This window comes from Trachymyrmex septentrionalis, unplaced genomic scaffold (assembly GCF_001594115.1).
Source record: "Trachymyrmex septentrionalis isolate Tsep2-gDNA-1 unplaced genomic scaffold, Tsep1.0 scaffold40, whole genome shotgun sequence".
In the NCBI taxonomy this organism is placed as follows: domain Eukaryota; kingdom Metazoa; phylum Arthropoda; class Insecta; order Hymenoptera; family Formicidae; genus Trachymyrmex; species Trachymyrmex septentrionalis.
In genome coordinates this window covers 733,393-758,437 of record NW_017305569.1, presented here as the reverse complement: position 1 = coordinate 758,437, position 25,045 = coordinate 733,393, and the positions used below count along the sequence as shown (strand labels likewise).

Sequence of the window (25,045 nt, the reverse complement as noted above, 5' to 3'; positions counted from 1 at the left end):
TATATATATATATATATATATTTGTATATTGATCTTCATAAAAGCAATCGTGTTTCTTATTTTTATCGAATTTAATTACGTGGATTGAATTTCTCATCAGCTTCCTATAATTAATTTGAAGATTAGACACAAAAAAAAATGTAAAACAAAAAGTATTATACGTAAAAATATATCGTACCTCAGATGCGGTTTTTGGAACTAATCCTAAGCTATTGAGCATACCAGATGTCGAGTCATCAACGGGACGTGCTGACAATTTTTTACACTTTATCAAGTGTCTCGCTGTAATATTATACCAATTGAAATTAAACTCTATTAACAATATTAAAATATTACATTTTTCTTCAAGATTATTATACCTAATTGATTGCCATCGATCGATGTATACCCGCATAAGCATTGTAATTTCTTATCTAGCGGAATATTAACTAAAGGAGATGGCACGATTAGGCTGGTCTTCGGTCTTTCATTATGAATTTGTTGTTGATGTTCTTGGAATGCACGCCAACAACACGTAACATATCGACATTGTTGACATCGTTGCTCACCCCTATGCATTATATAATTTACATTATTAATCGTATAAAATTGTTGATTTTTAAATAATATACTTACGGATAATGTTCATCTTCGTCAATATCTTCTTCACATTCCTGGCAGGACAAATATCTGACGGAAGTATTCACCATAATTGGCCCAGTACTCCACTTTTGTATTTTTTCATCTGGTGGTAATTCGGGTAAAGGACTATCTACAGTAAATCGTGTCTCTAGTACGTCTTTTGAGACCATTATGCCACTGTTGCCGGCTGAATATGGTACTGCCTCTGTATATATTCATTTTATGATTAAACGATAATTACAATCTTTTCATATAATATACAAGCGTATTCAAAGTATATTTTTAAAAATGATATAATCGATATAAAATAAATATATAAGTAAAGTTACGATTAAATTTTTGCTTAAATTCTTGTTAATTCGTTGATAATGAAAAAAATTGATACATACAGCGTTAAATATTTAACCACACATTTAAATATCTATACATATTTATATATACACATTAAAATAGCTATATATACTTGAATTAAAAACATGATCGTGTAATTCCCGCTGATGTAAAGTTAAGGAACTCTTTTGATTGAACCATAGACAGCATCTTGAACATTTATTGCCTTTTCCTTGATCCCTTCTTACGATGTGCCTTTGCATATGTGTCAAGTAAGCGTACACATTGGACGCGTTCGGCTTGCCTTCGTTCACAAAATGTATTACCTTTCACAATAGAAAAATTGTATTAATCTATATTGACATAGGAATAGGAATATCTGTGATATTTTCCTCTTCTTACTTTAAGACAATACGGGCATTGCAATCCTTCGCCCTTTTCGTGAATTTTATAATAATGATCTATAACATCCTTATGACTGGATGTTCGATAACCGCAATTTTCGCAATGATACGGCATCTCGGAAGGATAATGCATCAATGATAAATGATCAATTAACGATTTGCTCTTACCTAAACGAGAAACATGTACAAATGTGATTACCTCGCATTATACATTTTATTTATCTTCTTACATAATTACAGATTACAAGTCAGTTTGAAAATATTAACTTACCAAATTTCTCCTCGCAAATCGCACAAACTACCATGACGCTATCAGAATGTCCGAAATTGCTATGTGTTTCTGACACATGAGTAACCATTTGATGCCGAGACGATAGCGGGGTACAACAATATCGGCATACCGACAATTCCGGTTGACCCGGCACTTGCGGTGGTACATGACTAACCATATGCTCCATCACTTCTGTGTTAGATCTCATTACAGTCGTGCAGAGGAAACACTACAAGCCCAAAAAAATTATTTGTCAGATATAAACATGCTGATAGTATGACAGCACAAAAATTTTGAACAAACCTTGAAATATAAAGAAATCCTTAATTCTTTTAAGACAAGGTTTTTATCACCCTCCATTGTAGCATAATATAATTCTTGAAGTTGAATTTGATCTTTCGGATCTTTTTCATTTTTATCTTCTTTTTCTTTATTATTTTTAGAGTCAATTGTTGCTCTTTTTGCTTCATGTTCCGTTGGAGTTATTATACCTCGTTTTCTTCCTCGGCGCTGTGCTTTTGCTGTAATAGTTTCGGGAAGTTTCTGAGATATTACATCAGTTATCGGAGTTGAATCTTTCGGTGTTGTAACTGATGTATCAGTTGACGTGGAATAAGACCAATTTTGAAATGGATTAGCAGCTATATTCGTCAAGCGATCTAGCAGAGACTCATCTGGAAAGATATACAATCTTTCTATTCGATAATCTAAATTCGATAATCTATTAAATTTGCAAAAAAAATACAATCAGAAACTGTTAAATTTTTATCCATGATCAGTGACGTTTTTCACTCACTGGAATCGATTCTAGTTTGCTCCGAGATATGTCGTATAAGATTGTCAAATGCGCGTTCCGCTGTAGCACCATACATTTCCCTCCATATTAATTCATCTAAGAACTGTTGTATCATTTGTCTACTAAGCAAACTCAATGTGTTCTGAAACATTCTCGGCACAATTTTTCTAAGATATTCCATAATATGAAAATTGCTCATGAGATTTCTAGGGCTCTGTTCTGAAAATGAAGACTGAAAGACGTGATTATAGCCCATTTCATTCAACGTACTTTTGTCGACAGTAAAGTCGGTCATTATTTTGGAGTCTGTATGAACCCAGTCTTTTAATGGATGTAGAATATTATTAAATCGTCTTCTAAATGATCTCTCCCATTCCTGTACTGGTTCACAGGCACGTAATCGTATATCCAATGTAGACGGGTCTAGAATGCCGAGAACTTCGACTTTCACCTAAATACGAGAGCCAAAAATTCGTCATTATCTAATTTTTTTTCTAGCAAAACAAGAATATCAAGATGTATCACCTGTCGCATATGTCCATCCTGCGATGTCGTGCCTAAACTAATCACACCGACTTGTATCACTGAATTTTTACCGCCCATCTTACGACTTTTGTCCCACACTGCCGCTGTACAAATGCTACGTAGATTTGTATAAAAGTTTTTTAGGTACATATTGGATACTTTCACCCAAGAGATTACATTTTGCACGTTAGTTTGACATGCCCAATGATAAATCAATTTTAACAAGACTGTGGGTGTATAATGGGCTCCTTGAAAAATAGAACCAGAAAAAACAGAAACGAATCTGTCGGGACAACAACTAGATATCCATACATAGCCACCGGAATAGGGAAATGTTCCCTGATCGCTATACATTCCCAATTTGAGTTTAGGTCTCTGGTAGTTCGAACTATGTTGCAAACAGTATTGTTCCGATTTTACTAAGCCTTGTTGTATCAACCATTCAGCGAATTTTGTAGCAGAAAACATGAGCACATTTTTAACTTTGGCATCTGAAAAATTTTGGTTATTAATACGCATCTAACGCTGCATGCTTGTTATATGTTGAGAAAACGAAAAAAAAAAGAAAAAAAAATTATACCTAATGCCTGTCTTTCTTTTTGTGCAACTTGCGGTGGAGTGTCTTTATTACGTAAATTTGGTCTTGCTATTACAACTAAAGATGGGTAGGTTCGGCCACCAGTTGTTTTGTTAAACGTATATTCTCTGCCATCAGGTAGGTTCTTTTTGGATTCGTCAACTTGTTCAGTTGCTATAAAATATTTTGTAATGAATAAAATTAATTTTTCAATATTAATGTTTTTAAAAATATTACATTGTTTTCTGATTTTAACCTGTATTTTTGTTGCCGATGGATATTCCACCTATACTAGTGTGTTCTGTAGGAGTGGTCTTGGTAACAGCCTTCACTCTGAGATTTGTCACATTTTGAGGAGTGACAGAAACTGAGAGATTACTTTTATTAGTTATAAAATTCTTTGTTTTAGTTTTCCTTTTTTCTTTCTCTTTATAAAATATATCAATTTATAAAATATTACATTACCTTTATTTGATACATGTGGTGATGCAGCTTTTGATTTCACGCGAGTAACTGTGGGTGTTGACTATAAGAATAAGATACTGCAATGTATTTATTAATTATTAACTAATTAGCATAAAAAATGTATAATTTCTTATAAAAATCATACTTCTTCTATAATATCAGGTTGTTGCACTTGAAGAACTTTTGTCCTACGTCCAGATCTGGTGTATTTATACTGAAAAAATATTTGATTCGTTTAAAATAAAAAAATATTAATGTGTGATTAATGTTAAGGATCTATTCTTAATAAAGAAAATACAAATGGAATTGATAGTACATTCTCTTGTTGAGGCCGAGGAGCTACAGTTGAAGCTGCAGATGTGGTTGTAGTTGTTGTATCTGAAACTATATTTAATCCTAATTGATATTTGTTCTCCTTTGACTAGTGTTCGCGAATCCAGTGTCCTCAACAAAACTTTTAATATGTATCTTTACTTAAAGTTAACATAAGTGAACGATTTTTTTTTTCAATTTAAAAGTGAAATCCGAGGAATAAGAATATATAATTTAAAATAAGATTGTGAAAGAAATTGTTATAAACAAAGCTAGTTGAAGATTTACTACGTAATTAGAAAAAATGTTACCATTGGACCCGCAAACACTAATGAAAATTAAATTGTCTTCAATAAACTATAGTTCTAATAAGTAGTTTACTACCTTGGGTCTGTGTAACAGGTCCCAAAATAACATGTCCCATACGTGGATCAACTACTAGCTGAATGTTTCCTTGAGGTATGTTTCCTGCACTTGAATTACTTGTAATGTTCAATTTAATTGGTGTTGAATTCTTGTTTTGTTGAGTCTAAAAGTAAAAAGGAAAATATTATTTCTAGATGAGAAAATATAGTGTCTGAACGTTTTAACATAATTGTGGACAGTTAAAATAGGCTAAACTAAATAAAAAAGTCCTGTATCATTTTGTATTTTTTGTAAAATAGCTAAACGAAAAATTAATTTATATAGATTTGAGAATTAATATACACAAGTTGCTGATAGACAGTCCAGTGTTTATAGTTCCTAAATAAGCAGCATGATAGTAGAAGGAAGGACTGTGTCGCTTATGTTTAATTATTGCTTTTTTACAAAAAAAAAAAAGCAATAGTTAAACATAAGCGACACAGTCATTAGGCCTGTTTTTTTTTGGTTAAACTTTTGCACCAGTTTATCTTTCTTTCTCTTCTTTTCTGCTGAAGAGAAAAGGAACAAAGATAAACTGATGCAAAAGTTTAGCCAAAAAGAACAGGCCTAATGACTGTGCCGCTTGACTTGAATAGTACATTTTAGAGAAAGATGTTTCCGACTAAAGTTTTGTGATTTTGAGGGAGACTTAAGATGGTATTATTGGTTTGACCTTAGATAATGCTAATGCCGATGGTAATGTAACTTTCAAACCTTATAACTCGCAAAGTACCTAATGAAAAAATATTTTATTATAGTGTTTTGAAAAGCTTTAGAGGCAAGTTACAAAAATATGTAATGAAAAATGGGAAGTTTCATTTAAAAAATTCAAAGTAACCTTGTCCTCACTTTAATACCACCCAACGTCAAACTAATGGTACCATTTTATATCCTCTTTGAAGTCACCAAATTTTTGTCTGAAATGTACAAGAGAAATTTGAGGTTGTCATTTAAAATGGGACATTATATATATATCAATAATTATCAGACATCCTGTACATATAAATTTCTTCTCCCAATTATACTAAAGTTTATACTAAAATACTTACAACATTTAGAATCTGAGGATTAATCTGGGAGTTATTTTGAATTGTTGCTGAAGTCTGTGTTGAAGGTCTGCAATTAATAAATTATGTAGTAATCATATTTGACACTAGTGCATTTTATAATTAAATACTTACACTGTATACTGATAACCAGTGGTGTCTCCTACTTGACATATTAATTTAGCTCCCTGTTCTTTAATCAATTCTTCTAACATAGCTGTAACCTGATAGTAACAAGATTGATGTATAACATATCCTTATATTACTAAAAAAAAAATTATTGCCAGGTAAAATTACTTTATCATAATTCTCTTTCTGCTTTGTTCTTATTTGCAGCTGGGCTTCACTAAGGGGTTCCTCTATGCACTCCAAGTTTAATGTCATATTGAGTGGACGAGCATTCAAAACAGAACGTGAAAACATCCGTCCTCTTGGCATTTTGTTCAATAATTCTTGTATAAAAAATCATAAACATTAGATTACATCAAAGTTAAATTGCCCTGATCTACAATAAATATAAAAGCCTTTTGCTTTAATCTGAACTGTAACAATAATTTGCTCTAAACTTTAAACTTTAGTTGGAATTTAGTTAGCTTATTTAGCATAAGGATTATAGTTTAAGCAAAAAAAACGTTTTCTGTTGGAAAAAATACATTACAGTTTACAATTTAAAGCAAAAAAGCTGAAGATTTATTACACCAATTGTAAATCGGTACTAACACACCTTATTTAAACACTAAATATAACTGGAAAATAGAAAAGATGGACAAAAACGTAAAAATTCTCTAAATAGAAGTTTAGAGAATCGCTAAATCGCTAATCGCAATGACAATTATCTGTAGAAATTATGCGAATACATCAGAATACACAGATTGTACGTTGCCACTATCAGTTTATCGATGCTATGCTATTCCAAAAGAAATATTCGACGATCGACGACAACGACGCTGGAAAAGGATCCATACCGACACTCGATAGTTGTCTATGCTTGCTGTCGTCCTACTAGTGTATCGAATTTGTTACATCCGATTTCAGACACTAGATAGAAGCAAAATTCTTCTTTGGATTTCAAAACGGATTACCGAAGAAACGATAGTTTTTTTCATTCACTGACAGAAAGCCGCCGAGTCACAGAACCACTGAAACAAACAATACGTAACCTAACAATTGCTAAATATGCCGGAAAACCAGGCCAGGCGGTAAAACCTTGACAAATCTTGATGCTCGCCATGGATGATAGAGAACAGAAGACCGAACTTATACTATATGGACGAAGCCATCAAAAAGCGTGGTCAAAAGTGATTATCTGAATTTCGATCTAGACGTCGCTTCCGTTCCACGACACCGTCCTCGCAGTAGACCATATTAGTTTTACAAAGTTTTAGGTTGAAACCGGCAAATTTAGAATTTCGACTCTTGATTTACGAGGTCTGGCCAAAAATAAAAAGAAAAAAATTTCAACTCATATATGGGTATCACATTAGTGAAGAGATTTCTCGACATCACAATTCATATAATTATAAATTATAATGACGTCTGTATGTTTGTTTTCCGGTTGTAAATCGGAAAGTGCAAATGAAAAGAAATAACGAATTACATATTGGAAGAATAAAATAATGTTTAAAGTTCCACGAAGGGTTTGTAATGAAAGGGTTTGAAATGACAATTTACGTCTTAAAGCAGCACAAATTTTTGCATAACGTATAACGCATAATGCATAAGCGAATCAACTAGGACAAATCATTTCAAATCGGTAAAAAAGAAAAAAAGTATTTCTTATACAAAAATTATACGTGCTTACATGGTAAAACAGGAGGCTTTAGAATCACCTTAATGGCGGAGCCAATCAGCATTAGGCACATGCATTGGCGCCACTCTCTTTATACTCACTCTTGCACACACTTACACAAACTTGCATAGCCGCATAAACATATGTATAAAGAAAATTATTCAATTACATTTTTCCTATAAAAATTTAATTTAATTTTAATATGTTTATGCAGCTATGCAAGTTTGTGTAGATATACAGTTATCTCCGAGTTTATTTAAGAGGGTACTAAAGTCATCCTACTTTACCATCATTTTTAGTGAAAAATCTTGAAATTGGATTTACGAGTTGCGAAATTGTTATTACAGAATTAAAGTACGCACAAACAGGACCTTAGCTGCACTGGATTTTATGAAAAAATCGAAAAAAAAAAGATAAATTTACTTACTTTTAGCTCGTATAGCACCTCCGATATACAATTGCTTAATATAAGAGTTTTATATTAAAAATGAGCGTGCAGCTGAGATCACTTTACTAAAACGAACGATAACGAGTTTGTAGAATCAGGAAACAACTTTAAAAAGAGTATTACGTATATGGTATCTATAAATAAATTTTTATGCACATTTTTATATATATTTTACCAAAAGTTCAAGTGACAAATTTTATTGATGATTTTAAGCATTACTTGCTGTAAAAAACTCGTTTAAGTTAAATTATTTTTAGTCTCTAATAACGCTATTGATGATAATGCTTTTCTCATTCTCACATTAGCTTCTTTCATTCTCATATCCGATTTCACAACATTATCGCAGAGCCAGTCACGGATCGAATCGGCGTTGGCTGATCTCAACTTTTAGGATCCCCTTAACTGATGACATTTTTAACATGTTAAAAATGTTTTTTTTTTATATTACTGTTTAAATATATTGAAGCATTAAAAACATATTTAAGAAGAAACATATGTTTTATTCTTAAAAAAGAAAATATTAGTCTTTACCAACCCTGGTTACAGAAAGTGAAAGTTGTGTAGCGTGTAAACCCAACAAACAAAAATGGATTGAAATAAATTGAAATGAATTCAGATTTTCAGAAATATTGATTCACGAATGTTAAAATAAATGCTTTTCAATCCTGAATGGATTTTTATTCATTTATAGGAATTGCATGAAGCATATCTCTATGCCTTTCATCTAAAAATATTGGCTTTTTTTTGCGCGCGCGCCACACACACACATACACATTCATTGTGAATACTGTTCAATTCACAATTTTGAATAGGAAATGCAATTTTTCAATCCAATTGTACCCAATTGAATCTATTAGGTTGTTCAGAAAGTAATTTCGTTTTTTTTTATGAAAATGAAAGACGATTTTCCTACCTAGGCGTTTCAAATGATCATGTACGGTCGAATTCGATAAATTTAATCTCTCAGCGATCTCACGAGTTGTTATTCGCCGGTTTGCATCAATTAATGCCTTTATTGTGTCTTCGTCAGCTTCAACTGGCCTTCCAGAACGTGGTGCATCTTCAACATCAAAATTGCCGGATCGAAATTTTGCAAACCAGTTTTGGCACTGGCGTTCCGTCAATACATCTTCTCCATACACATCGGATAATTTTTTTCTTGCTTGAACAGCATTTTTACCTTTTCGATAGTAAAAAAGTAAAATATGCCGAAAATGCTGCTTTTTACTTTCCATATTTGATAGGGCACCAACCAAAAACTACTGCGTAGAATCAATCGAACTTTTTTCACAAGCAAGCCTTGCTATATCAGCTGTCAAAATATATAATGATTATGCGGCTTAAGTGTGAAGTTGGCTGTGAAAAAATACAAGTCCGCTGTTGGGAAAAAACGAAATTACTTTCCGAACAACCCAATAATTGAATCCAATTAAATCCAAAAACAAGTATTCGCTATTTAAAATACGCATTTGAATAAAAAAAAATTTCAATCCATTTTAATCCATTCTTGTTTGCTGCGAAGGTTTCCCCTTAACCTAAACAAAACAAAAAGTCATAATAATAAAAAACGACAATGTATCAATGAAATTTGATTTTATTGATTTTCTTGATTTCCAGCAGCTTGCAAAGTTGTACCGTCATTATGAGAATTTGTAGTCACATTTCCTGCTGCCACGAATTGATGCATCGTTCTGTGCACGTTATTAACGTTAGTTCTTTCTTGAAGTCTTAAATAACCATTCGTAACATAACATTGATAGATATTAAATTTTTCGAGAGCTTTCTTACTATAGAACTTTGAATCACGAATTTTGATATCACTGCTATCAGTAACACTTGACATATTGAAACAATAATACATACCTCTGTCGATATTTTACTTGATATTCAAGAGTTTGCCAGTTTGTACCGTCATGATAAGAATTTACATTAGAAACATCATGAGCAAGGGATACTTTATTATTCGTGTCATTTCCTTCAGAACTTGATATATATATTCATTATACATTATGTATAACAATATGTTATTAAAACAAATGTGATGTATTAAAGCATCTGTTCCGTAAAATATGTCGTTTTCAACATTGCAACTTTTGCACCATGCACTAAATTCTTCCTCATGAATTTCATCCTCATGAAAATATTGCGGTAGAGACTTATTCGCAATTTCTTTTCGCACACCAGCTCTTATTTCTTGACGATGACTTTGCAGATGCGACTTTATAAGTGATACATATGGTTGACGAAGTAAACGATCACAAAATTTACATTTTGCTTCGTATAAGCCTACTTTGTCGAAATATCGCCATATCAAGTCATTGTCGTTTTCTCACTTTAAACGATCTTCTTCATTCCATATTTCATGCTTATGGTATAAATGTGCCTTTATTATTGTTATCATTTCAATAAATTTATCTCTTTTGCCAATTTTATAAGTTTGAATACAACTTCTGCACCGTACATTAGAATTATCTAATTTAAGATGCTCCGATATCCAATTGTCTGATTTTTCTAGAGCTGCCATTAAATCCGCACAGGATCGTGTGTTACTAAATACAAAATACAGATTAAGCCAAGGAAAATATTCAGAAAAACTATTTAGGAAAGGTCAATGAAAAGAGAGAAAGAAGAGAGAGAGAGAGAGAGAGAGAGAGAGAAACAGTACATTTTTTGTAACTAAAAATTCTTAATTTTTTCTTTTATTTTTCACAAATTCTCAGTTGTATTGCGAGAATATTTCGCGAATTATTAAAAAAAAGAATTTTACCCTGAAACAGCTCTTAATAAACGCAATTTTTGGTCCTTGTTCTATGTTAGTAATATTATATATTATGTTTTCTGTAATGTTATAAAAAACATTTTCCTGACAGATTATATGTAACACAATAATAAATAGCATTAATAAATTGCATTATTTTAAAATGTAAATGCAATATATCTTTAATTTATAGCCATTCATGCATATTAAAAAAACATCAAGTTACCTAATAACTAAACTTTTTGGACAGCCGACACTTGAATTTTTTTTTTGTAATTTGGAATGTTAATTTTAAGATATTGAATTTTTTTTTTTAAACATTTTTGTTTCAGAGTTTTACATTTTTATATAAAACAGTGCATTTTTCTCATTTTGTTAATTATATTTACTTACAACAATTTATCTACAATTTGTTATGAATATATAAGTGCATAAATACATTCTAAAGATGTCAAAATATATATAAAAATTATTTAATAATTTATATATACTTGTAAAAGTGATGAAAATTAAGCCAGGACACGAATGACCGAACGTGTTTATTAAGGGTGCCAAAAACTGTGTACTAAGGGTTAACGTCAAGTAATGAAATAGAAGTTTGTTTTTCTTTAAAAAATAGTATCTGAAGAATTGTAACACTTTCACTGATTTACTCACTTTATCGATATCTGAGTCGATACCACACGAATGATTTACGGACAACGATTTGTGAACGATTCTGTCGATTTATTATTATTAATTAGTACCGATTAATTATTCAACTTAACATCACTTGGAATAACAGACGCGTTACATACACAACTCGACATGATCGGATGCGAGAACTGAGCTCGATGACAACAATCAAGCAGGTTGTACACATAACATTTATTTACACTTTTGATCGATACCCGAATTGATAACAAGAATGATTAACAAACGATTCTATCGGTTTATTGTTATTAATTAGTACCGGTTATTAATTATTCATCTCGAAATAACTTGGAATAAAAAATGAGTTACATACACAATCCTACGTGACCCGACGCGAAGACTGAGGGTGCGTTCCGTTTCACGCATGGTCCGCATGGAAGGGTGAAATCGCACGATACGGGAATCAGCATACGAGACAGAGGATGCGTAATTCGAACAGCTAATCAGCGCTCTTCCGCATTTTTCTGTATCTTTCCCGTATACGTTTACGGCTATGATCGTGTTGCCACTACAAATGCTTCGAAGCATTTTTCTTCGATTGCAGTCTACGTTACTTATCTTGCCTAATCTACAAAGTTGGAATTGAAAGAGTGTATACTATAAGAGTTAATAGTATTAGGCAATGTTGTTAAGCATGATGTTTGCTGTTTATCGTAATCATTATAACATAAATATTGTCTTTCTTGAGGACGCTTTTCCATTTTGTTAGTAATAATGAAATTATGTAAACATATTGTAACTAATATAATCTTCTTTGCTCTGGAAATGGAGGTAATTGTAGGCCTACAAAAAATTCTCCACCTTGCTACCAAAATGCCAAAGGCGTTTTCAATGATACGTCTTGCTTTGCTGAGATGATAATTGTATACCATTTTTTTAAGTCACGATTTAATCTTCTTGGATAAGGTCGCATCAAGTACGGTACTAAAAGATATGTTTCGTCGCCAATCAAAACATATAGCAGCTCCTTTTCATCAATTAGAGCAGAGGAAGATACATTTAAAGTGTATGTGGGGTGTGTGGACAGTAGCGCTTGGATTCGGGGCGGCTATAACGATTTTGGCATTAACATTCGCGCTTCGCGCTATTCCATCTCGGGCTAGTTTGGACCGGCCTTTCGAGATTTTTCTTCAACTTCCCGACCATTCCATCCGTGCCTGCTGGGGAAACATAAACGACCTTATGGCATCCTTTGTCAACTTTTAAGACTAAGATTAAGACCGAAACATAAACTAGGCATAAAGCAGGGAGCACAGACTCTTAATAATGCATAACGAAACATAAAAAGATGAATCAAAGTCCTTTATTTCCTTCCTTTCCATGAAATAAAGTACTCTGATTGGTTGATTTTCTTATACTTCATATTTTATGCATTATGCAAGAGTCTGTGCTCCCCACTTAAGACTATGGTTAGGACTGAGGAAGCATAAACTAGGCATGACTTTTAATGGAGGTTCAATTTGCAAACATCAAGAATTATATATGCTAATTTGTGGATAAATATAAATTAAACAAAGATTATGTATGAGATTGTATTTAAATAAACATCTGTTTCTTTCATAATGCGATATAATGATTCTGAAAGTTTAATAAAAAAATTTTCTGATATAAATTACAAAGTTACTCTTACAAACAATAACTTATATTTAATAAGATTGGATCCGTATTACGCGATTTTAATTAACCACTTCTTAAGCTCTTCAATGTTAGCTGACATTTGAGAATCATCATTTGACGCATGCGACTCTACAAAATCAATTTGTGAATCTAAATGCGAGAATTCAAAGTGCTTTCCCTGTTTCCCAAGGAAGACATTCGTTGACGACGCGTCAGTGGCTTCCAACTGGCTAGTTTTTGTCATACGTAGCAGATTCATTTCTTTCTCTAATAATGCTTTTATCACATAACATCCTTTAGCCATGGTTTGATCTTGCTTGTTGCACATTATAAGGACAGGAACATTCTTCTGCATATCAGGATCCGATAACAAATTGTACAGATATCTGCAAAAAAATATTAATTATATAGATATTAGGATTTATTCAAAATTTATATGAAACATTTTGTTAAAAATATAAAATCAATTTCATCAAATTCTATACTTACTCAGCCACATCTCTGATCTCCTTCTGAATAGTCACTGCATCAATTATATAAACCAGACCTTTGACAGATGATTTATATTTATCGAAGTATTTGCCACGTAATCGTTCATCTCCAGGAATGTCCACTATTCTCAAAAAACGCTAAGCAAATGTTTTTATAAGAACAATTACAATATAGACACACTACCATATAATTATAAATCTAGTCTATCACAAAATATTACTTAAATCTTACATAGTTGATTGTAATATCTCCTATATTTTCCTTAACAGATGTATATGTCTTGACAAATTGGGAACATAATAATCTTGCATAGATCAATGTTTTTCCACTTTCACTAAGGCCCGTTAAAAGGATAATGTTACCTTTAGACTTCCTCTTGCGCCAAAATACAAATAAAACTACAAAAATTAATTTTATTAAAGTAGTACTTAGTAAAAATATATTATTATGTATAAGAGAATGAAATAATATTATATGTAAACAAATAATTCAAACACAGAAAATGATATTCTTTCCATATTAATTCAGTTAAAATTATTGGAAAAACAAATCCTACAATTTATGTCAAAGAAAAAAAAATTAAAAAATATATTTCTTTTCATAAGTTAACAAATAAGTTACAGTAATTATAAAGATATAAAAAGCATATGAAATAAAAATATATAAAATAATAAAATAATAAAATACGTAAGATAATTTATAAAATAAAAATAATACATTCTCAATATTACAACATCTGTGAATAAACATGCAAGTTACCTAACGTTATAAGAATAAATGTAGCAACCAGTAAGGCTAGATGCAGCGACTGTGAACTGTCATCTCCTTTTAATAACTGTTCTATATGTTTCTTCATAACTGTGATTAGCGATTCTCTCAAATCTTACAATCTCTCGTGGATATATGCCGCAATATGCCGACAGATCTGAATTCTGAGGTTATATATACACGAAGTATGTACATACATACTAAGAGAAATTCGTAATCAATTAAGGTGCCTTTTTATGCTCACACTCGACGCTCATTTTCAGCGTCAAATAGGTCACCTGATCAAAATTAATGCTTAATATTCGTCGATTTCTATCACGTGACTTATTTTGACGCCGAAAATGAGCGTCGAGCATCGGCATGAAAAGATACCTTTACAATATATATACTATTGAAATGTGTGATTTAAAAAATGAATTGTGACTTGTGACATCTGTGCAAATAATCGCTAAACTATGAAACACATTTATCGATGATTAGTCATGTAAAAATCTACAATTACTCAGAAAATTTATTGACACAACAATTTACTAATCGCTAATAGTATAGATTTTGAACAGTGTTTTATTGGTTTATATGTCCATTTCCATCAATGTAGATTAACTTTAATTTCGGTCACCGATGAAATACTATTAAAAACCGACATTCTTACGGGAGTTGGTATCCTTGTAAATATTAAAATAATTAAGAGTTGAAATTTGAAAATATTATACTAATTTTATGATTTATTAGTTTAGTGGACGTATTTATGCATTTAGAACTCAATAATACTCGATTTTTCTTTAAAATTGTGATTTCAATGCTATCAAAGTTTGATTATCAACAGAGATGATAACTGCAGAGAAAAAAATTGTAATTTTTCTGTAATATATAGAATATTATAGCTTTACAAGTATGCATATTTATTTAATGGAATATTTATGTAATAAATAATCATAAATTTAATAATGTATGAACCAAATATTTATGTCAATAATAGCAAATTTATCAATTGTCGATAATGTCAGCGTTCTTCAATTACCTCTAGGCCCTTGGGGCTCTTTTTATACCGCCGAGAATTTGCCTAGGGTTGACGGTCTTTAATAGTATCTCGTCGGTATCTCGGTTCAACTCACTCGTTCGTCTTTTTTTAATCTTTAGAACTAAAAAAAGACAAAAAGTAAGTTGAACCGTGATTAAAGTTTATTTTTCGTGGAAACGGGCCTTAGATTCGATTGTTCTACCTTTTGATAAATTTTACCTATTAGGTAAATCTGGCAATCCACCCATGTGATTGAATAATCTTGCTACTTATCCAACAGGTAAAATTTACCAAAAGATGGAACAACCGACCCTTAGAGCAAGAATTTGTTGAAGTTCGAACAGTTTGCATGAGTTTCGTAAAGATGTCGCTATCTAGACGGAGTAGTCGATGTAGACTGCAACGGCCACAGCTGTAAAAACTTTATACATATATATAAACATATATATAAACTATATACATATATAAACATATATATAAACATATATATAAACTGTATACATATATAAATTATAAATGATAAATAAATAACAGACTTTTCGTGTTGTTTAAAATCCGCAACGCGTGACGCAACTAACTTCATCGCGTACTTAATTTAAATTTTTGTTTTAGTAAGTGCATAGTTCGCGCGGTTCGCTCCTAACAAACATTGTCGCATCGTGCCTCACGGGCGTTCCTCACGTTTTGCGATTGTTTATTTGTCTCAGATGCGCCATGGTGCAAGTAGATACGACGAGTATCGGAAAGATCGCACGAAACAACAGGTAATCGTTTCGTCATGTCAACTAATCGCGGAATCGTGATTAGTCGCTATTTCGCGATCAGCTCGTGTCCGTTCAAATCACGAAATGACCGAAGTAGATCGACATGACATTGGCAGCGCGATTCCCTCGGTGAGCAATTCAGTTGTCACAATTTTATAAATAACGTTTCACGACGTGATCTTTATCGGTTAATTTCTTCCGTACCTCGACGTCGTCAAATCGCGACGAGAAACCGAGATTTGTATTAATGAAAAATAGAAATCGGATCTGGGCACCTAATATCATTAGAATAAATCGGAATGGATTCCAATTGGAATTATTCCGTTTTCCTTAGATAGAAAACACAATAGAAGCCTAGGGAATAATTATTGAATAATTCCGATCTGAATTTATTTCGATTTATTCTACGATGGGTGCCCTGATTTCGATATTGATACTCAAGCAGACCAACAAATCACGATAATGTCAAAATGACATTAAAATGGATTGGAAATGATTAAAAAATGACTTTTAATGATTATTTTGAATTCATTTCGACATTATTTTGATATAATAACTTGTTATTCTGCTTGGATAGAATTCGATAGATTCTGACACAACAAAGATGACATGTTCACTTAGGCTTATACGTCAATTAGGACTGCGTTCGAAGAAACGGTATTATCGTCAGAATAGAATAGAATATTTTATTTGCTTCAGCGTATACAAGCCACGAAGGGGACTTGGTTTACAATTCTCCTTAACTCGCTCATTCTTCCATACCTTTCACACTTTCTTATTACTATCATTCTATTATATAATTGCATTTCTCATTCTATCTTGTCTCATTTATGATTTATTAGATGTAAAACGAAGCTAGAATGACAAATAGATGCTAATATAGTGTCTCCCTGAACGCACCCTAGATCGCAATAAGGTGAATTTAAACGAGTGCAACAAATGCAACTTTGTCCTGTAAAAGCTACATTTAATGTGATTAATCAATTAATCGATGAATTAAAAAACTCACCTTTTCTTGAGATGCGTTCGAGGAACGCGCTATCAGCAATATTGTATCATTTTTATCTTTATTGTTCATTAGATAAAAGATATAAAATTTTAAAATAGGGACAGATAAACAGAAAGTTATTAAACTGAGAATAAAGTTATGCCTGTTTCCACCAACGTAGATTTAATCTCAATTCAACTTTTCGTCTTTTTCTAATTTTAAAGATTAGAAAAAGACGGAGAGTAAGTTAAACCGAGATTAAAATTAATCTACGTTAGTGGAAATGGGCATTAATCTTGCATTTGTGGAACCAAGTTCAAGGCTGCGTTCCATTTAACACTTACAATGCTCTTGGAATTATTTCATCCTTGTTTATCAAATGATAAACAGGAACAAATAATACAAGCATTATGAGCATCAAATGAAATGCAGCCTAAAAATAACATTTATGTTATAATTTCTCATTCACTAATATAAATGTAATACAATACATTGTATAATATAACAGTTATATTGTTAAATAAGGAATTATGACATAAATGGAAAGAACGATTTTACTAAAATATTAAATAAAAATTTAGTTAGATACTGATCTGAAAATAATTTTGTTAGTTTATCAAAATATTTGTGTAGAAAACTCAAGCATGATGACCAATGATGTAAAAAAATGTTGATATTTTAATCATCAACTTGAGCTTCTCATATAATATATTTTGATAGTCTAATAAAATTTATCTTTTGATCTATATAAATGTATCTAATTAAATTTTTTTAATGTTTCAGCAAAATCGTTCTTTCCGTGCAGATGTTTTCGTTACTTTATAGTTAGTGTCGATTAGATTCTGACGAACTATAAGAAGGCGAAAATCTACAATGAATAACTCGACATTCCACGTGGAATGCAATGATGTCTGATCTTTCCTTTCTCTTACAGATTGTTCGCGTCGTTTCTCAGACACAGAGAATTCCCGAGTATAATCCCTCGAGCGTACATCCATCCCGGTCGCAGAGAGGGACGCGGAACCTGAGCCTCGCGTGATCGCGTTTCCCGTTCATGGCAAACAAGGAAGAGGATCCGGCGCACTTCTCCGTCAACTCATCCACCGCATTCGTGAATTTATTGCATCGATCGTGAGATGCACACCCGGACCCGACTCGCCGCTACGAAACGTCCCCCCGGGATAGCGTCCTGTCCTTTCTCCGTCCCGCAGTCCGCAGATCGTCGAGACATTCGGCTTTCCTGCACATCGATTACCCGCCGTCCCTAGAGAGGCTCCAGCTCACGCGATCCGACCGTACTCCTCAACGGTGAGTCGAACCTTTCTCAATTTATCTCTCGGCGTTTTAAACCATAAAAGGCTACAGAGAAGATATCTTGTCTCTTATTGTACTCGAGTACAGTGTGGGTCCTCAAGGAGCAACTCCTCTTTTCTTTTGTACATATTGTGACTAGTTCTTCTCTTTGTTTCTAGGATAGAAAACTTGCTCTCCGTGGCGTTTGTAGATTCCTGGAGAGTGACGTAAATTAACTAATTTGCAATAGAATTTCTTACTCTATACTCGAGTACAGCGTGGATCTTCAAGCCTTTTCTCTTTCGTACATGTGTTTACCATGATAGTTTTTGGAAAACTTACTTTCCATGTTGTTTGTAGATTCCTAAGAAGTGACGTAAATTATCTAATTATTGTCCACTAAATACAAAATAACAGTAACATTACATTAATATTATAATTTCCCATTCAACAATAAATGTAAGGTCCTGTGCACAATGAAGGAAATAATAGGAATAGGAATATGTATTAAATATTAGATAAAAAAAGAATAGAGAGATGCACACACACAATGGATATAATAAATATGATATAAGACATATCATGTCTTATTTGTATTGTGTATAACGTTTAATCTTCATTCGTAATTTTTTATTTTTCTAATATATTAATTCTTTAATATTTATTTTTTATTCCAAATATTTCCTCCATTGTGCGCAGAATCTAAAGTATCATATTGTGCATAACAATTATATATTGTTAAGCAGAAAATTATAATATTAATACAATGTTACTGTTACTGTTACTTTATGTTTAATGGATAATTTTGTGATAAACTTTTTTCCTCTCTTTTTCTTTTATTTCTACAACCTTATTTTGTGGAAGGACTTTTTACTTATAATCATTTTAATTATAAAACGCTGATAAGTTGCCGCACGCGGCGAAATACGAGTACGTATCGTCGCGCGACTAAGATATTTTTTATGTAATAACACGTCCCAAAGAGCCGTTATAAATTCGCCAACACTTTCTTAATTACGCTTCTCACGTCGATGTTCTCTTGTTAAGTATGTATCAATTATCGAGTGGCACGATCGAGCCTCTCTCTTTTTCTCTTTTATCGCGGCACGAGAAGATGATAGGTTCCGGAGGTGTTCAAGAAGAACTGCCCTGGTTACCGATCCTGCTTTATATTGCAAACGAAGCATCATTTAGTCCCGATTTCGTCGGTGTAATCGAAGATACGGTTCGCGCCTTCCCAAAAATAATTGTATCGATTGCGCTGCTCAGTCGAATGTTATTTACAGGTAATCGAATCGTGACGGTTGCTCTTTCTGCCACTCGAAAGGAGAATGAGCAGAAGGAGAAGAAACGACCGATTAAGTATCGAAGAGTGCTTACACTTTCTCCGATCGCAATTCTGCAGGAGGGAACGTAAAAATGGAGACACAGATCGACGGACGGATTACTGTAAAAGCAGGATCTCGCGGTAGGAGGGAACCACGCAAGAAAGAACGGCGGTGTGATAAAGTACGGGCAAAAAAAGGGCGCCGTTGGGACCGAGTTGGGGTCCACCGAGGTAGAAATGGTAGAATACGGTCGCGCGCGTTTCTTACGGCAGGACAGAAGATTCGCAAAAAAGGACCGCCCCGACGGCGTAAGGGCGCGCAGAAATCTGCAATTATATCGCAAAAAGGGAGCGACGAGCGCAGGACAAACTGCTTCCTGGCCCGTAAACAATGTCGCCAAATAAGTCGCCGAACATAAATTCTCCGTGTTCTCGACTCTTATGCGGGGATATTCTCGTAGGGCCTAAGACCGGTATTCAAAGTCAGTTCTTATATTTAAGATGGTTTTAAGTATAATCTTGAGATGTTATAAGCCAACCACAGACCGGTATTCATAGTCGATTCTTATGAGCTTTTTATAATAAGCCATTACCTAAGTCTTAAGTTTTAAATCGTAAGAAATTAACCGATCATACTCGATTATTCTTCTCTCGATTATTCGACTGTGATTGGCCAATTTTTTACGACTTAAAACTTAAATAATTGTAGAAAGTAATAAGTTATTATAGAAAGTTAAAAACTATCTTTATAGACTTAAGATGAACTAATCAGAGAGTTGCATTAGCATTTTAAGACATTACTTAAGACGACCTTAAAATAACGGAATATGAATATTGCACTGAAAGAAAAGATTGGCTGAATATCGGACATCATTCCATATCGGACATCAATCTCGACAGCATGGTGAGAAACTTGGTATCTATTAGCTGGATCAAAAAATTTTAAATAAAATTTTTCGATCGATTTTCAATCTTTTTTTTATGTTGTAGGCCACACTGTAAGAAAAGATTGGCTACTGCAGCAAATTAGATGGCAATAAAATATGGCATAGCATTTTTAATTGGTTGCAGCAGCCAATTTTTGGTTGCGTTAATTTATCAAAATCTATTGATATTTTGAGAACTAACGCAATAAAAAATTAGCTGCTGCAATCAATTAAAAATGCTATGCCATATTTTACCATCTAATTTGCTGCAGTAGCCAATCTTTTCTTTCAGTATGGCCTACATTGAGAGAAAAGCTTGGTTGCTGCAGCAAATTAGATGATAAAATATATTTTTAATTAGCTACAACAGCCAATTTTTAGTTGCAGTAGCCAATTTTTGGTTGCGTTAATCTATCGAAATCTTATATTGACATTGCAGATAGGCTAAAATTTAAAATTGCTATGTAATATTCAGCCAATCTTTTCTTTCAGTGTACAACGTAAAAAAAAAAGATTAAAAACCGATCGACAAATTTTATTTTTAATTTTTTTGATCCAGCTAATCGATACCAAGTTTCTTCACTGCGCTGTCGAGATTAATGTCCATATGGAATATGTAGGTTGATATTATGGTCAGCCAACTTTGATAGTCATTTTGCGGAGAAATATAAATCTTACAGGACGATCGTGAAAGAGAAGGGTCGCTTGAGCCTGCGACGCATTTTTAAATTACTAAATTAGAGAAAATTTATCAATTTTTGTAGGGAGAGACGTGTGTAATCGGTATCGCGGTAGTTATGACAGGTAAAATATAATACCTTCGAAACACGCGTGTACATGTCTATAATTATATATAATTATATCTCGCGCGTTCTTTTTCCTCTCACCTTGTAAAATTCACTTTGAAATTGGAAAGATTCAGATCGTGTATCGATAGCGAAAAATCCCTCATCGTTTAAGAGTAGCGAAGTAGCATTTGGTTCTCATAAATTCTCGCATGATGAAGCTGATTTAATTCATCGATTTAGCGAATTCGTGAGAGTTAAGAGAAAGAGAGAAAGGGATGAAACAAACCGCCCATTCGGTTCGGAACGGATGGGAGCATTTGCCGCGTTAACGCTTCGCACGTAATTATTATGGTCCGGCTAATCTGATCGGATTAATTTTTGCCGGATTCGGCCACGTTCCGTGTGCGGCAGTGATTACATCGACGGCCGTTCGCGCTCTTGCACCTGTGGGGTTAACGCCGCTAATGGATTCCCCGGATCGAATAATTACGGGGTGCGAATTGCAAGTCTCACGTGCGCGTGTTACGGCCGCACTTCGATCTCACGTCTCCTTTTCGGACGGGAAGTAATTGCATCGCGTATTATACTTATCTCGTGACAGTGATCTTCAAATTTCCGCGTGACAGCATCTCTTTTCTTATACGAAGGAAGCAATATAAACGGTAAAACTATTTTAATTATAATTTTTTCTGCTTTCTAAATGAATTAGAGCTGAAGTAGGAACACAAGTATTGTTTAGACACAGGAAGTTAAAAATTCACTCGCGGTACAGTAATTCTTGTCGCTCATTCGTTCTATTAGCGAGACAGCTATTGGAGTCAAAGATGAAAATGCATCGTTAATCAGATAAGACACGATTACGAATAACAACGTTTGATTTAAGGAAAAATTGGCAAGAGAGTGAGCCTACAAAATTGCTACTCGAACAGTTGTCTCTGAGATTGCATATAAATGTACATTTTTTTTTAAATTTATATATGAAAATACGATCTTGCTGAAGTATATCTAAAAATTTAGTTCAATACAAACTTGAAAATAATTTTGCTGGACAATCAAAACAATTGTTACGTTCAAGCTAGTAGAATATTAAAATTTTTTATAGTATTACTCATCACGCTTTCTTTGTAATTATTTTTTGGTCTAACATAATTATTTTCAGATCTGTATATATAATATAACTAAATTTTTAGATAAATTAATTTTCAATAAAATCGTTTTTTCTGGTGTTTGAAAAATTTTTTATCAAATTCAGATATACTGGATATAAAGTATATCATTTTTCTTGTACAAAATCATGATTATACTCTTAATTCGATGAAGGCATTGTTTATTTAAAAATTTCAATTTCACATTTGTTTTGAATCGCTTTATTCAATGCGAATCGTTTTGAAGAGCAAAACTTTTATACCGAGACTATTCGTCGTGGAGAGAATCGCGAGATTTCTGCAATGTGCACTCGACGAGTATCAAACTGCTGGTCAGAGAAGCGATCCTTTGAAGGTATCCCTCTTTTCTACCCCGTCTTTGTGAGCCGCTAAAAGCACGGCATATAAAGAGTCAACTTTGTAACAAAACCGATCATAAAGGTAGCATCCTCGTACGTATCTTTTCTCTCGCATGAGTATCAGGAACGTAAATCTCCATCGGATGAATAACGGCTTGTGATGGGGGCCCTTATGAGAACAAAGTTGGGCCTATTAAAACGCGCACATAGTAGCTTCTCGCAAACGCACATTGCTGCTGCTGCTGCCCGTTCCGCTAATAAAACGTTACAAATTCGTCGCATGGAGGGTAGTTTATGACACACATGAAGCCTTCATCATAGGAATAATGTCGCGAGCGCGATTTACGTCCTGCGAACGCAGTGACGGATTAAGGCATTTAGAAGCCATAGGTGTAAACTGTTTCTCAGTCTGGATCTCAGTCTAAAGCCTGAGGCACACGAAGCTTTTTTTTTGCAGGTCCTGAATAATAAAACGAAAAGGGAGGTTACAAATTGTTTTTTTACAGTCCTCTTAGACGTAACAGTCACAAGATGCTTCATTCGATTATAAAATCTGTCTCGGCGGTCTTTCTCCAAGCGACATTTCAAATCATTGGTATCTATATCGTCAATTCTCTGTCTGATGTTCAAATCATATTTATTGCTTATATATTTACGTGCTTCATTTTCTTTTCATAATTTTTTTATATTATGCTTCTTATCATCACAATTCTATATATACTAAAAATTTAAAAATAATTAGCATTATACTAATTACAGTTACATGATTAAATTAATAATATACTTTAGGCTCTGCATGTAAGAAACATTAATTTGTATTAAGGCATTAGTATCTTTTATCTCACCATAAATATACGAATTTTTCCTTATCTTTACCGTAAAATATCAGAAACGCTGGGCGACACCCGCGTAAAAAAAATTTGATGAATGGCTGCACCGCGATACTCGAATAATAGGCTTTAACCTTTTCATGAACGTTGCCCGATTTTTGGACGTTCCACGTGGAATCGGTGCAAGAAAAAAAATCGTCCGATTCAATCGGACGGATGGGGTAAACGCGCGAACAAAAGCACCATTGTACGTCAAATTTTTATAAGGAATCTTGAGACTCTCCATTGTGCGAAAATTGAGGGCTTACGCGTCGCGGGAATTGCGGAGGTGGAAAAAGACGGCGAAAAACGGGTTTCTGAAGCCTAAGTCTCTAAAAGAATTGATCTGTATGGTTTGGTGCTCTTTCAGTGGAAGAGCACTTCTTGCGCCACATCTGTCTATCTGTAAGTTTAACATTATGTCACGAATGAACCAAACAAATACTTTCTGGGGATATATATTAGCAGAACTGCATCACGATTTTTTAATATTGTTAGTTAAGCATTTCGATTTCTAAAGCAAGAGATAAAATTGAAAAAAGAATATAATAGCTATTCATGGATATTTTCTTCAAAGAAGTCATACAATTTGTGTACTCGTGTAAAGTTGACCTTTCAAATTTAAAAAAAAAATTAATTTTCTGTAGCTCATTTGATTGCTCATCGTCTGCACATGTATACACATTTTGAATGTTTGTTTGTACAATTATGGTAAAAAAAAAAAACCAATTTTGAGGGATTAATTTCACCAACACAAATGATTTGTGTGATTTGTGTTATTTTCGCTCCTTCACACATTGTTAAATACCAATATTTCGTGAATATAGCAATTTATATCAGGGAAACAACCTGATATCTAATGAGTAAACATTAATACTTACGAAAGCATTGCTGAGTGAACTTCAATGCTCACGTTAGCATTTAACGATGTACGAAAACATGGAGATAACTTGCAAACTATGTAGCTTTTTTGAATGTTGATTATTTTTTCAAAAAATTCTTGTCTCCGTTTATTATATTAATAAATATGATGACATATCCTCTATAGCATTAAAGCTTTTGATAGCTTAAAACTTAACAAATTTAACGTTTTGTGCTCTATTTGTGTACTACCTGTGTGCGAGAAGTTTAGAGGATCATTGTTTTTACGAGATCACTTGGGTGTGATCAATATTTGGATCGATCGAGTTCTGATCGCGCATCAATATTTTTAAATAACCGATTAACCCAAAGGTGAATCGACTTCCG

General features: G+C 33.1%; 2 protein-coding genes across 4 annotated transcripts; both read right to left on the bottom strand.

Annotated features, from left to right (window-relative positions):
• Nucleotides 1-22: 22 nt before the first annotated feature.
• Nucleotides 23-7,059, bottom strand: LOC108751155. Of its 3 annotated transcripts, none has more exons than XM_018491210.1 (20): nucleotides 6,718-7,059; nucleotides 6,050-6,204; nucleotides 5,888-5,976; nucleotides 5,756-5,822; nucleotides 4,686-4,830; nucleotides 4,306-4,373; nucleotides 4,135-4,203; nucleotides 3,990-4,050; nucleotides 3,781-3,891; nucleotides 3,528-3,698; nucleotides 2,948-3,438; nucleotides 2,423-2,873; nucleotides 1,930-2,300; nucleotides 1,627-1,855; nucleotides 1,354-1,523; nucleotides 1,085-1,277; nucleotides 616-826; nucleotides 360-550; nucleotides 179-282; nucleotides 23-104 (listed from the first exon to the last, which is right to left on the bottom strand). In XM_018491210.1, exons 2-20 carry the CDS (start codon nucleotides 6,188-6,190, stop codon nucleotides 72-74), a joined length of 3,366 nt encoding a protein of 1,121 aa, XP_018346712.1. In that variant the 5' UTR covers nucleotides 6,191-6,204; nucleotides 6,718-7,059; the 3' UTR covers nucleotides 23-71. The 3 variants fall into 3 exon arrangements, with proteins under 3 accessions (XP_018346712.1, XP_018346715.1, XP_018346713.1); XM_018491213.1 differs by lacking the exon at nucleotides 6,718-7,059 and adding an exon at nucleotides 6,477-6,511; XM_018491211.1 differs by lacking the exon at nucleotides 6,718-7,059 and having other exon boundaries at nucleotides 6,050-6,277.
• Nucleotides 7,060-12,967: 5,908 nt separating this feature from the next.
• Nucleotides 12,968-14,672, bottom strand: LOC108751051 (signal recognition particle receptor subunit beta). The gene is made up of 4 exons (XM_018490991.1): nucleotides 14,309-14,672; nucleotides 13,781-13,947; nucleotides 13,547-13,686; nucleotides 12,968-13,443 (listed from the first exon to the last, which is right to left on the bottom strand). Exons 1-4 carry the CDS (start codon nucleotides 14,403-14,405, stop codon nucleotides 13,107-13,109), a joined length of 741 nt encoding a protein of 246 aa, XP_018346493.1. The 5' UTR covers nucleotides 14,406-14,672; the 3' UTR covers nucleotides 12,968-13,106.
• Between the last annotated feature and the right edge of the window lie 10,373 nt (nucleotides 14,673-25,045).